Raw genomic sequence first — 14,923 nt, forward strand, 5'->3', positions numbered from 1 at the left:
CGCTGTTGCTCCCTTAATGATTACATGTGTTTGGCTCACAGCATGATTCTGGTCACAACCGATTCTGAGAGACAATGGTAAATCTGGCATTTGACCCCTTGCACGTCCACGACCAGACAATCCAGTGCATTGATCTACGCAATTGGGCAACGATGACATGCATCAACCAAGTCAGCGAGCCTGACCACCCGATCCAGTTTGTCGCCTCTTACAACAAGCAAAGTCGCTTTAAACGGCATGTAACTGCGGAGTTTATATGGTGTTGGGAGGATTATAACCACATGTACGTTTATTCTTTTAGGACCTGTGTGTAGAACAAACACAGAGATGCAAAACACAACGCGATAATATAAGCCTTGTTTTGGAGCACGGGGTGATCACCTTTAAGAATCTACACGAACATGCATTGTTTATGACAAGACGAGCTTCGGTCAGAGGGCTCACGAAATATCACCAATTCACCTTGAACTCGATGTATAACCGTCTCTCCTCTCCTCATTAATAGTAATGTCAAACATAACTGTCAGAGCCGGTGTCAGAATACACATAAGAGCTTGTCGAGGGCAGACGGTCAGCGGGAAGGCTCACAATGTCATTCAATGGCGAGATACAACCGCAGAGTATTATCGACACTCGACCTTCTCCATTTGAGCTATGTGACGACCACATATCCCAAGCTCGTCTATCTTCCAGTAAGACATACTGTTTGATCCCCGCGGAGATTCCGTGTCAGAACAACACATGCTGGTCGTAAGAGGCGACTAAATGGATCAGTGGTCAGGCTCGGTGACTTGTTTCATTGCGTGTCATCGTACCCAGACGGTGAGGGGCGTCTCTCATAACATCAATCACTGGCCCAGATTCTATTATTTACAGGCCATCGCCACAGAATATCGCTGACTGTAACGTTAAACAACTAGTAAATATATGCTGCAAGCATAATACGCATTATGTATACGCTACATGGGCACCTGGGAACTCTTACATGTATCTGACTAAATGGGAACGTTAGGCAATAGATAATTTGGAAACTAGACATTTCATTGAGGATTTGTTAGTTGTTTCAGCAATATGCCAGCTATATGACGGCGGTTTGTAAATAATCGATCTGGACCAGACAATCCAGTGATCCCGTTAGTCGCCTCTTACGACAAGCAAAGTCGCCCAAGCATGGGTTGCTGAAGGCCCATTCTACCCCGGATCTTCACGGGTCGCAGCATGTCCTGATAAGAATTTCTGCTGGGTTGATACATGTCATCGTATCCTAATTGCGTAGATCGATGCTTATGATGTCAATCACTTTATTGTCTGGTCCAAACTTGATTATTTACAGACCGCCGTCATATAGCTGGAATATTGCTGAGTGCGGCGTTAAACAAACAAACAAAAATAACATTTGTACCTTACTGATACTCTCCATCTCTATTTCTGTGATCATTTTAAGAATGCTTGAGGTAAACTCTTCGTATTCTCTTTATTAGGACAGACATTGTAGGAAAGGTGAGATCATTGTAAATAGTTATTGTAATCTCAGTATGGAGAGAATTCGATGCCTGTTAACTTTGTGTTTTCTAACATGCATCAAATACATACAGCAATATCATACCAATGACGTGCTAGAATAAATATGTATGGAACAAAGTAACACATTGACATTTTATTGAGCTTCAGAGATTGTATAAAACTGGAGATACATGCCCTCTTCACATCTCATAAATACAGAAGGACATAGACTCACGAATGAGAAAATCTTCAATGACAAGTCTGAGTGACGTGTGTCGCCCGGGCACTTAAAATGTCGGTACCGGACTACAATAACATATGCCCCAACCCGAGAATGACCTTGTTGCCTTTGAAATACATGGACACAAGTACTGTTGGGCAAAGCCAGCTTTACATTGTAGACGATATGCCAATAACAACCTCATACATGGACAGCAGTACTGTTGTGCAAAGCCAGCTTTACATTGTAGACGATATGCCTATAACAACCTCATACATGGACAGCAGTACTGTTGTGCAAAGCCAGCTTTACATTGTAGACGATATGCCCGTAACAACCTCATACATGGACAGCAGTACTGTTGTGCAAAGCCAGCTTTACATTGTAGACGATATGCCCATAACAGCCTCATCGGAAATATTAATGATATAAACACAAGGGACAATACTGAGTATACCGAGTTTGGAAATTGAAAGAACTGTTAGTTATATCTATTTAACTGTCACTCATTCCTGCAAAACTTTCGAAAAAGTAATCTGTAGCTGGGTAATCTTGCGTTAAAATGTATTGGTTCAGTGAAGACTTGGATAAGAAATAAATTTTCAAACACACGCCCCCTACCATGTTTGAAATTATGTAAATTTGTGCCAAAAAGGCAAATTTATTGATTTTCAGATACGATGTCTAAGATGCACACCAGCAGGTGTGTATTATGCAAATTTGTTTTAATCTTATGAGTTTTAAATATAATTATATTTTAAAAAATAAAGCCACATGTAAAAGTATTCTGTGTGTGCGGACTAAGAGGCAAGGCAGTTCAAACAGGATAAAATCAACTTAGAGATGTAGTTTCTTTTGCCCCTGAGTTCAAGTCACTTGTGAAGGTATACAGGCCCAATATCAAATGCATGACCACTCCAAAATTATCAAACCGCATGTTCCTGAACTGTCAAAGACATCCAGCTATGGGAAATGGAATCTGTTCACATGCGAGGGCACAAAATGAAAGCAAACACTGATTAAGTGCCTAAACAACGGGGATTTATATCGATAACATTTTTCAGGTGTGTACACATGTTATATTCATGATGCTAGATAAAAGTCTATAACAAAAGCAAACTCCTCAAAAGAACACATCTACCCAAATCATTTCAGTGGAAATGCAGTTTAATTAGCATAACCCACAAGACACCAGTATCAGCAGGACCGGTCTATGTACAGGAGTAAGATCGTTCGAATAGAATCTAACATCCACCAATCATCCTCTTTTCCCAGCTGCAAGTAGTAGGGGCCATGTCGGGGTGCATGCATACAGTGCATGGTCCAATGTCACAACATTTGTAATTTGCCAAGCAGTTAACATCGACCATGCACGTATTCTGACATGTTCCCACGGCAGACATCACAGGACAGGTGCCTGGCTTCGGGGGTCCTCCGCTTTGGGGCATAGCTGTGAAGGTGGCCGATGGCCTATCTGGCTGGGTTAGTTGGGCTACTGGCGTAGGATCAGCTGAACTTGCCTGGGATGAAACTGGACTATTTTGTGATGGTGGCAGAGGTGTCGCTAGGGTAGGGTCGCTAGTTGTTTCGGTTTGAGAACTGGTAGACGTTGTTGCAGGCTCAGCTGTTGATGTGCTCGTTGTTGTATCTGATATATCAACAGCGGTGCTGTTGGTCTGTGGTGTCCATTCACCTGCAGTTGCAGTTTTGGTAGGATCTGTTGTACCCGTTGACGTCGGCGCTGATGAAGTTGCTTGACTGGTGGGTACTTCTGTTGGTGGTTCTGTTGATTGTACTGTTGGTTGTTGAGTAGAGGTTGTAGCTGGTAGACCTGGTTCAGTTGATTGACTTTTGGGCTTGGGATGATTTTTAGCCATGATGCTTTCCAGGGCAGTCTGAAGTGCAGTCTGCTGGTCTATGTTGGAATTAGGTTGAATGTCTATTAAGAATGTTGGTTCTGCTGATTTGGGAGTTGACGGTTGTTGGTTTGTAGAATCGGGTACTTGTGTATTGCTTACAGTTTGGGGAGCAACTTGATTTGGTTGCTGAATTCCTGATGGCGCAACTGTTTGTATTCCTGACTGGGACCCTGTGGCGGGGATAAATCCAGAAGGCTGATTCGATTGAACTCCTCCTCTCTGAGCTGGTTGTGCAAACTGTTGTTGAGGTTGTCTTGAGAATCCTTGCTGAAAGTTATTTGGATAACCGAATGTCGGTTGAGATCTTGTTGGTAATCCCATCTGAGCCCCGAGGAATCCCATCGGCGAGAATATGGATCTGTTTTGAAATCCCTGCTGGGATATCATGGGATATCCTTGTTGAGATCCTGTTTGATACCTTGACTGGGATCCTGGTGGAAACATAGGCTGCGATTGCATAGGAAAACCTCCCTGAGGCCCTGACGGGAAATTGGATTGACTTCCAGTTTGGAACCCTTGTGGAGCAATTGTTGGAGGTCCAGATTGAGTTCCTGAAGATAATCCAGACTGAGATCCTGTTGGGTACCCTGGTTTTGATCCTGTTTGATATCCTTGTTGGGATGCCTGAAAACCTGGTTTAAGTCCAGTAGGATATCCATTTTGCATATTGTTTGGATATCCAGATGAAGGTCCTGTTGAATACCCTGACTGGAAAGGCTGGGGACTATTTGCCATACCTTGACTATAACCCGGTGGCATTCCTGACATTTGGTTTTGTTGCATTGATCCAGATTGACCAGGTGCCTGCATTCTGTTAGAAGCTTGCTGTTGCTGCCATGATGTTTGACTTGGGGGAGAATTCATTGGACGAAAAAATGAATCCATTTGAGAAGGTTGAATTATTCCTCCAGGATTTTTATTACTGAACAGGGATTGAAGGCGTCCGAGGAAGTTCTGAGACGGACCTGAAGGAAGACCTCCGAGAGACGTCATTCCGGGAAGGCCCATTTGTGTATTAATACAAGTCTGACCACACGAGCTGGGACAACACTTCATCATGCCTCCACACATGAAGTCACCCATGCACATCGAGGAACAGGGGCCATTTATTGTCGGTGGCATCATGGGGCAGTTGCCAGGCTTTGAGTCTGACATAAGGGGCATGCGGTCCATACACTGAGTTCCACATCCGTTGCTGCAGCATTTCTGGTCACCAGGACAACCACCGTCGTCCTGGCACATCCTTGCACAGAACCCAGGACCTGTGGGCTTGGGGCACTGTCCTTGTTTGTACACTGCAACATATATCAGGGAGTATCGTAGCCATGGAATAACATTATATTTGTATAGAGTAGCTTCTTACAATAGACTACTTAGGGACCATATGATATCGCTGAGATACGGTTCAAAGGGAACTAAAGCCCATTCACTTACTTACAATGGATAAGAACAAGACTGAAAAATTTAAGTATTTCAATATTATTTTTTAAAAACCCGTTTGATGTTTTGTGTTATTCCAGATGCTACGGTTTTAGAGCATTATCATCTCATATAAAAGTCATATAAAAGATGGTGATAATGCAATCATCAAGTAAAACCGTTATATAATGAGGAGCAAAAGAGACTATGCCTTTCTGGTGATTTTATCATTTTTGATTTTCATTTGAAACTATCTTAAGTTATATCATATTATATCCAATAAATGAATTGTATTGGCACTCTGTCAGCACTAGAGGAATACTTCTACGTGGTTTTCGTATTTTTTAGATGTAGTTTAAGCAATAAATAATACGCAACTGGTGATCGTTATCTTAGACTTCTTATCATAAAAAATCCATAAATGTTCTTTTTCGGTTTAATGTGAATGAAGTGATCAATACATGTACATGTCATACCTTTCCAGCAACACACAGCGGTGCTTTCGGAGGCATCAAAGAAACACGTGGACTCCTTCGGACACTGCCGTGCCCCGGGGGTGCAGGTCATCTCCGTCCGCCGGTCAGCGGCCATCACAGGGAACCCGGACGGACATGACGCCAGTGCCGTCTGAGGGGGCTCTGGTCAACACGAGGACAGACAATACATGTACTCAGAGATGTCACATTTCATGACAGATTCAAATTGTATATTTCAAGCACTGTCGATAAGTACAGTAAATACGATGTTACATTCTACTATATAATGTATAACCATCACCACTACTACTACTACTGCTATTACTACTGCTGCTACTACTACTATTCCACAACAACCACCGCCACATTACCACTACCACAACTACGTATACCGCTGCTTCGACTACTACTATTACTAAGTACTTGTACTATTGCTGCTATTACTAATACTAATAATACTGATGCGAATGCTGCTACTACTACTACACTACTGCTACTACTACTGCTACTACTACTACTACTACTACTACTACTACTACTACTACTACTACTACTACTACTACTACTAGGCGTCATCGATACCTTAAATAGGCTTCTTGCAAAGTCATATGGGACAATATAATATGTTTCTCATAGTTGTTTGTAGGAAGTAACGGCAATGCCCTGTTCTAAATGCCATGACCAAAATGTTTCAGCAACTACAAAATGGATTCTGTTAAAACAAACAATACCAAACCATATAGCCTTACCCACACACGCCATAACAGCATCACAGGGTGGATTGAAACAAGTGGTTGCCACCATCCGGCAAACCATGTCTCCTTGACACTGCTTGTCCTGGGCGATGAGAAATAGGTAGAGGAGTCGTGACATCATAATATCGTGATGGCAACGTTAGGAAAACAAGCTGCAGTATATAGGTTAAAATAAGCGACAAAACCCGTTCCATAATCATGAGAAATTTCTGCTAAAACCGAGTCTATTGGACGATTCCGACAAAATAATAAGCATGTGTTCATGAATCACTGTCAGTGATGATACCATTTGTTCTTGGATAGGTAAGCATACCCTGCCCCACCGGTGGAACCTGTCAAATACTACTAACACAGGAACATCATGGTATAAGCCAAAATAGGAAATTGCATCGGACATCATATTTGACACTGGTGAGTTCAATATTGGATTGAACGGAATTATACCAGTATTTATCTATCTCAAACACTACATTACTTTATGAGGATTATAATTAGTTATGCAGGTTATCGAGGCAATGATTGCGTTTGACGTACCAAGTTAAAGGGAATTATACAATCAGTTATATAGGTTACCGGAGCAATGATTGTGTTTGACGTGCCATAATATATGACAATTATACAGTCAGGTATATAGGTTACTGGGGACATGATTGTGTTTGACGTGCCATAATATATGACAATTATACAGTCAGGTTTATAGGTTACAGGGGACATGATTGTGCTTGACGTGCCATAATATATGACAACTATACAGTCAGGTATATAGGTTACCGGGGACATGATTGTGCTTGACGTACCAAGGTAGTGGGAATTATACAATCAGTTATATAGGTTACCGGGGCAATGATTGTGTTTGACGTACCATGATGTGAGAATTATACCATCAGTTATATAAATTACCGGGGAAATGATTGTTTTTGACGTACCATGATGTGAGAATTATATAATCAGTTATATATATTACCAGGGCAAATATTGTGTTTGACGTACCATGATGTGAGAATTATACAATCATTTATATAGATTACCAGGGCAATGATTGTGTTTAACGGTCTATGATGTGAGAATTATACCATCAGTTATATATATCACCTGGGAAATGATTGTGTTTGACGTACCATGATGTGAGAATTATACTATCAGTTATATATATTACCAAGGCAAATATTGTGTTTGACGTACCATGATGCGAGAATTATACAATCATTTATATAGATTACCAGGGCAATGATTGTGTTTAACGGTCCATGATGTGAGAATTATACCATCAGTTATATATATTACCGGAGTAATGATTGTGTTTGACGTACCATGATGTGAGAATTATACAATCAGTTATATAGATTACCAGGGCAATGATTGTGTTTAACGGTCCATGATGTGAGAATTATACCATCAGTTATATATATCACCTGGGCAATGATTGTGTTTGACGTACCATGATATCACACGGATAACCTTGTGGCATGGGGAAGTTGGCGGGCATGTTGAACATGGCATCCACCGCCCCCTGCAAAAGACAAAAAAGAAAAGTTGTGTGTTTGTTAACATACAAATAATGCTATCTCCAATATACTTGAGTACATGAACTACTTGAAGAGGTCCGCGTAAACCTTCAGATGTTTTCGTAGTAAATTCAATACCCCATCACCAGAGAACATAACTAGTTATCTGCCGTCACAGATTCCATTTAACGGTTCAACGCCGCTTTGAACAGTATTTCAGTTATATCACAGCGTGTCTGCTTCATGTGTGGGTAAAGCCCGAAGTAATGCAGGGCTCAGACATTTACCACTTTGGTGAAACTGACATACCTTGAAACATAATCGGGGCTAACCGAGATTCGAACCTACGATCATAAGTTTCTGGCGCGCACAAGGGACTTAACTCTTTATAGTGAATTGCGGCTCCGTACACAACTCGGCGAAAAATGCCCCTTAAAATATAAACTTCAACAACGCAACATTAGCCAATCACTTCTTTTAGAATAATGTCTGAGTTGTATTTCTTCAAGTTCAGTCATTAGTTTAATATCCCCAAATAGAATTATACATTTTCATAAGGAAAAGATTATATTTACCGGTTAACATATTGTTGAGATTTCTCGAAAACTCGAAGGAATATTTCTGAAAATGTATCGTTTTTTAAACTGTTCTTACAAGAAATGATTGTACATTTTCTTCGGGTGTTTTCTTCAAAGATAAAAATAGTTGAGAACAAGATGTTTTTTAAGTTGCTGAAAATTTGAAAAAGCCCAACTTTCCCTTTATCAATGTATGTATAAAACATACAACAAAGCAGTTTACAGACAAGGCTAACAGAATATTATCTTTCTGAAAATAGATGGCCATAAGGAAGACATTTCATGCCAGGATTTCAGTAACATGTTGAACCGCACACGTCCCGTGCCCGAGTTGATTTCCATATGGCGAGGTCACACACAGTGTAAACGATCCAAAAAGATTAGCGCGAAGGGCATGAACGTATATTTTAGTAATACAGTCATATACCTTTTTTCATGTTCATTTTACACAAGAAATTTTTTCACTAACATATGGTTACAATAAATATGTCTATTCTACCGTAAACCTTATTTCCGGTATACAATGTATTTTATAACAGGTTTTCATCCTATTACATTTTTTTTGTGTTTTAGAGTGGAAGAAGTTTCAACATTTTTTATGATTTTAAAATACACCAAACGTAGTAACATTTACAGCATCCCGACAGAACAGCAACGTTAAGTATCAGCTAGAATGTAGCATGCAGCTATGTTTAGAACATCGTGACATCGTGGGCCTATTTCTATTACACATGCCTGTCAAAGGAATGATGGACACGCGTCACCAGGAATGAAGTTATTGTATTCTAGCTGTGGAGTTGCCTGTAGCAGGTAATTAATTTACAGTGAGTGAGTGAGTTAGTATGGTTTTAAGTCGCTTTTGGCAATATTCCAATGATATCACGGCGGAGACACCAGTGGGCACATTTTACAGACCGGTAAGACCTTATAAACGATAGAAATCTTATGGCTAATGGGTACTTTTATTTAGATAGGAAAAGGTGCCACATTCGAATACAGTGATAGGTATTATTTTAGTCGAAGAATGTTATATATTATTTACGAAATGTATTAGCTTGGCTAAATAAAAAGTGAAACAACTACAAATTAGGCTTCTCAGTTGTCAAATTAACTCAAGAAAATAACATCCACTAAATGTCCTACCACCACCACCACCACTGATGATGATGCGAGGAAATGTAAACTGGACTAGCCACAGAGAGACCTGTGTAGCGAGATTTAAATAAAGAAAGCTTATAAAAGACACAATATGAAATAAATACAACCGTCCCCAATTCAGTGTTTCAACTTTTTCACTGAACAAATAAAGAAGACAATATATTACACTGACACACTCGCAATTAACCACTACGCCTATAAACTTTTCACAGCGTCTTCACAAAAACAATCCATGCTATAAACCAACCCCAATATTTAATAGTGCGTATGGGAGTCCTAAGCCTATAGTCTCGAGGAAGAAAGGAACGTGTACAATGTCCCCCGGGGCACAAAAACCTCCTCCTGTGTGATACAGTGTTGTGACAGTGACGTCCCGTGTTGATGGATACTTGTCCCCCATAATGCCGGATCTCGAAGCCACGAACTATTATTTATGTCGACGACGTTCACATATGTCTCAGCCATGTGTATCTTCTACGACGTCAAGATGAACCATAAGAACTGTACAGTTCATGTTCAGGGAAAAACCTGACATGTTATTGACAAGTAACATATTACTTTTTAAAGCATTTAAACAGTTTACTTACAATATCAAATTTAGAGGAATGTTAAAAATGAATGAAAAGGCCAATTATCAGAGATTACGGAGAGTCTGTGATGCAACCTGATTTTTTTCTATAGAGATGTAGGCAATGACGGTGTTGCCATGTGCAAAAATATTCAATATTCAACATTGGTCAGGGGTTTAGTCATAGTTTGATTTTCGTAATGTGTCTTTTCACACATATTATCCACGAAAATCATATTATAATTCATATAAGCAATACAGCTCCGAACTGCTTCCCATATTTCAGACCAACTGTTATTCCCAGCGTTCAAAAGGTTGGCCAAACAAAATCTGCATCATACCTCGTCCTTTGTTATGTTTCATAAGCAAATTGATAAACAGGTGCCTAAATATGTCTAAATGTTTTGTCAAATGATTAGTTAACATTGTATTAGCTGCATACATGAAATCAAGTATAGAGCAAATCAACTAATGATAATGAATGATCGCGTAAATGAAAACCCAATCAACTTTTATATCTGTATCGGCAAAAACTTGTAAAATCTGCAAAGGTCGACAGAAATCATGCGAGTACGTTTATCTCTGGTGGTGACAAAGTACTGGACATCAATATTATTATTTGGGTTTGTCCTTGAAGTACATTCCATACGCTGTGAAGTTCAGATATATCATAGCCAAAGCGGTTATAAAACTGGGAACAACAAATGCATTACCATTATTTATCACGGGATGATGGATAGTGCACTCATCCATTCACTGTGTTAAACTCATAGCTGGTGAAAAACCCAAACCCCCGATTGTGCTATTCCAAATACCTCCGAGTATGATAAAAGATAAACTAAGATGGATGAAATTTGCTGTATTCATAAATTGAAAAAAACAACACTTTCTATATTAACAAGAAATCTCTGCTTAAGGCATAGTCCATTGTACGAGTTCGACTATATCATGTTTATGAATCACTCAAAGTCTGGAGCTGCTGGAGCTGCTGGAATATTGTTCGACAAAAAGGGAAAGTTAACAATTTGAAAAAAGAAGTCATCACTCTTGACAAAATCTTATATTTTCTTATATATTTTTTACTCTGAATTTGAATGTACACACTACAGATCTAAAGCAGGTTAGGCAGTTTCACTGGTTTCTCGTTCATGTGGGTAAACCAGTGGCCGAGAATGGGCTATTTACCGTTATTGAACGATACCTGATCAACGATGTACCTGAAGATTAAGTTTAGGTTTTTGGCCCGAATTCCCTTCTTTTCTATTTGACAATCCGAGCAAAAATTCCGACTCGTGTGCATAAAGAAACAGATCGGCAAGGAGTGGGACACAGCACAGGAATGCGACGACGTCTTGATTCAATCGATGACATAGGCTTACGTAAACCGCTTGTTTAGCAGAATATGAAACAAGCCCACTAAGTCGAAGCTGTCCTGATAATGTTGATCAAACGGAATGTTGGCTGGGGGGGGTGGGGGGTGGGGGGGGGGGAGGGGGAGGGGGAGGGGGGGGGACATATATATTATATTATGAAACAATCAACTATACTGGCGCTTAGTCAGCACTCAAAGAATACTTCTACATGGTTTTTCTTTTAATTTCTTTAAAAAAAACCCATCAAAACAATATATTTGTTTTGCATAATACACAACTGCTAATGGGTATCTCAAACAAATTATCTTTCAAAATCAATAAATTTGCTTTTCTCGGCAAAATTTTACAGCATTTCAAACATGGTAGTTGCATGTGGTTGCAAACATGTGGTTGCCAATTAATTTCTTACACCAGTCTTCATTGAACCAATCAATTCAATTTACACAACATTTCTCAGCCACAGAAACTGTTGCAGGCATGAGTGATGATTTAATGGACATAATCAAATTCAACGAAAAATAAATAACGGTGTACTTTCTTTATGTGGCATCCATTTCGCAAAGTAGAATGGCACGTTTTTCAAATTTGAGAAAATTAACGAAAAAAGATACCTTTACAAAACAAGTTTTGGGGTTATTTACAAAAGTTGACCCGAGGAACACATTGTTAGAAACATGGTATATATTTGCCTAAGGAACCCTAGTCTATATGTTGTTATGAAATGATTTAATGAACGCATCTTTACAAATGTCCAGCGGTAAAAGGCCCGTGCGTATTTCGGGTCACAATTGGCCCCTAGCAAACCTTGAAACACAATCGGGGCTAACCGGGATTCGAACCCACAATCATAGGTTTCTAGCGTTCCGTAGGGATGCAACTCTCCACTGCGAATTGCGACGCCATAGACAACTGAGTCACCCGTGCCCCCAATAAAACAAGTTACATTAAGTTACAGCCAAAATAAACAGATGTTGATGATTAATACATAATTTGTTTTGAAAAATAATCGAGTTGTATTTGGCTTGAGATGAATGTCTTGGGGGTTACGGCAATATTAACCTTATTAAAACTCATATTCATATTCATGGTATCAATGACACCCCCTGATGACACATCAACTTATCGTGCATACGTACCATCAGTAACACGCTTGCTAATACGCGAATGTCCATGCTTATTCCAGAGGAGACCCGTGTAGTCCACTAGTCAAGCTTGGGACTGTCCCGAAAGTGATGGCTGTGAAACAAATATCCACTTAAAGTTGACGTCACATGTCTACGCGTCATCTCATTACGAATGGGCAAGCGGGAGGGACGGGGAGGGACTAACGTCGGGGTATGGGGAGGTGACTGGTCACAAATAGCTTTAACTGGAAGTGATGGAGAAGGGAGATCATGAAGCTCACCTGGGCATGACATGTGACCGGTTGACTGTTGTTGGTATGTTGTTCTTCTGACGATGACTAGGGAATTATTTATGTCTGGGATGACCCCAGTATACGGCTTTGTGATTCCAGAACCAACGCATAATTTTAGACCCTGTCACAACATTTGCGACGAGACTGACAAGAGGAGAAAGGAGCCATCTTACCTTCTTCACTACTTCCTGGATGTCGGTACGGTTTTAGTCATGGTATGTGTACATGGATCACAGGCATTAGCAGACACTGACATGGATACTGAGCCGGCAAATATCCCCAATGTATATGTATAGCAAGCATGCTCAAACATAACCCCTTACAAATAAAAAAGAACATAAAACAAATATGGAATATCGCATCCAACATGTTTCCGAGATTTTGAAGAGTATTTCCCCTCGGGTTTTAGGGGGTTTAAAAGCCAAGTTTGTCCATTTTCGATAATGTAGGCATCCCTATTACATAAATATAGCTGTTTCTTATTAATCACACACCGTATCATATACACCACTCTCAAAAGAATATCAGATGCACCATACTAAAAAACAAGGCCCCAATCGAGATTCCAGGTTACAATTACAGATCCTGGTTTCTTAATCTAGTGCTGTATGTACGGACGACTACTTTGATTGGGTGGAAAGACACGGCACCTTGATTTGTGTTACATTACACCTACGATGTGGGGTGTTGCTCATGATATTAATTACCAGTTTAAACTATCCAATGCCCGGGACTGAAAACTGAATTGTAGTCTTGGCTACCAACATAGCCAAGCAAAATTCCAGAGCATCTTAAACATATTAACGGTTTTTTCTCAAGCTTGCCAATGATGTAATTAAGGGCGGATGACAATTTCAAAATCTTACATGTACGTGTTCTAAAGTACATCAAGAACTGAATGGGAACACTTATGAGTTTGTCGAATATGACACATACAGGAACATACAAATTCAACGAGATGGAGAAAAGGTAATTTATTTCATGTCAACTGTGAACATTTCAGTATTGGAACACAGATCCATCTAATGTTTCTAATAGAAATGTAATTCTGTCTCTTTCAAGTTTGAAACAAAAACGTTTTATTACTTTTTTCTATCGTCCATACCTCTTTCTTTGCATTTTGTCTTGACATTACATAAACATATGAACATGATATCTGTCACTTCGATGAATTACTACAGACATGCCTAAATTAAAGGTTGGTACGTTAAAAGAATTGGCATCTTTGGCAAGTTTTTCCTTGGAATGAAGGTAAACCTCGTCGCCAACTATCTTTATAACGAAAATGTCCATTCAGCACAAATCAACCTTTTTGAATACAGCCTGGACGCAATGGCTTCGAGTCATGCTGCCGTTATGCCATAGAGGTAAACACTCTCTCTATGCCCATCCTGGAAGAGTGTCGGTAAATGCGTTGATGAATGTGCATGTGGCCTGAAGATAGTCAACATAAAAGCCTCTGGGTCAGGCATTCCAAATGTCCCAATGCACACTACCTTGTTACAATCAATTAGTGCCCTCTAAGACATCTAAGTATACATGTCGCACATACATACAAGCTTATGTTCCTGGGCATTGTTTAAGGGTATCAGTGGGTTAGCATCTATTAGTTAACGTCCATTTGCTATACGCCTGACACATGTGTGTACCATGTGTAGAGCTCCAGGCATAGGGCAATATGTTATTGAGAGAAGATTGATGATAAATCTTCAACATGACGTTCTGACTAAATATACCTTTAAACGACAATGAATTAATCGGTTGGTAAGATTTAGGGACCCATTAGAACAAGTATAAGATAAAAGTGGATTTCTAATTTCTTCGTGACCATATTGGAGATTGAGTGATGATAGTTTTACGCCGTGTTTAGCAATTTCCCAGCAAAAAAACGGCGGGGGACACCAGAAATGGGCTTCACATTGTATCCATGTGGTGAACCGAACCCGGGTCCTCGGCGTGACGAGCGAGTGCTGTCACCACAAGGCTACCCCACCGCCCCCTCATATTGAAGAAGATTGCCTAAGCATGGTAA

The 14,923-nt window shown here is 40.0% G+C and overlaps 1 protein-coding gene across 1 annotated transcript; it reads right to left on the minus strand.

Annotated features, from left to right (window-relative positions):
- Positions 1 to 2,967: 2,967 nt before the first annotated feature.
- Positions 2,968 to 12,646, minus strand: LOC139474457 (TSC22 domain family protein 2-like). Its single transcript, XM_071257493.1, has 5 exons — positions 12,611 to 12,646; positions 7,731 to 7,802; positions 6,287 to 6,374; positions 5,538 to 5,699; positions 2,968 to 4,937 (listed from the first exon to the last, which is right to left on the minus strand). The coding sequence occupies exons 1-5, from the start codon at positions 12,644 to 12,646 to the stop codon at positions 2,968 to 2,970; spliced, it is 2,328 nt and encodes a 775-aa protein (XP_071113594.1).
- Between the last annotated feature and the right edge of the window lie 2,277 nt (positions 12,647 to 14,923).

This window comes from Haliotis cracherodii, unplaced genomic scaffold (genome assembly GCF_022045235.1).
Source record: "Haliotis cracherodii isolate W230 unplaced genomic scaffold, xgHalCrac1.p SCAF_3, whole genome shotgun sequence".
Taxonomy (NCBI): Eukaryota; Metazoa; Mollusca; class Gastropoda; order Lepetellida; family Haliotidae; genus Haliotis; species Haliotis cracherodii.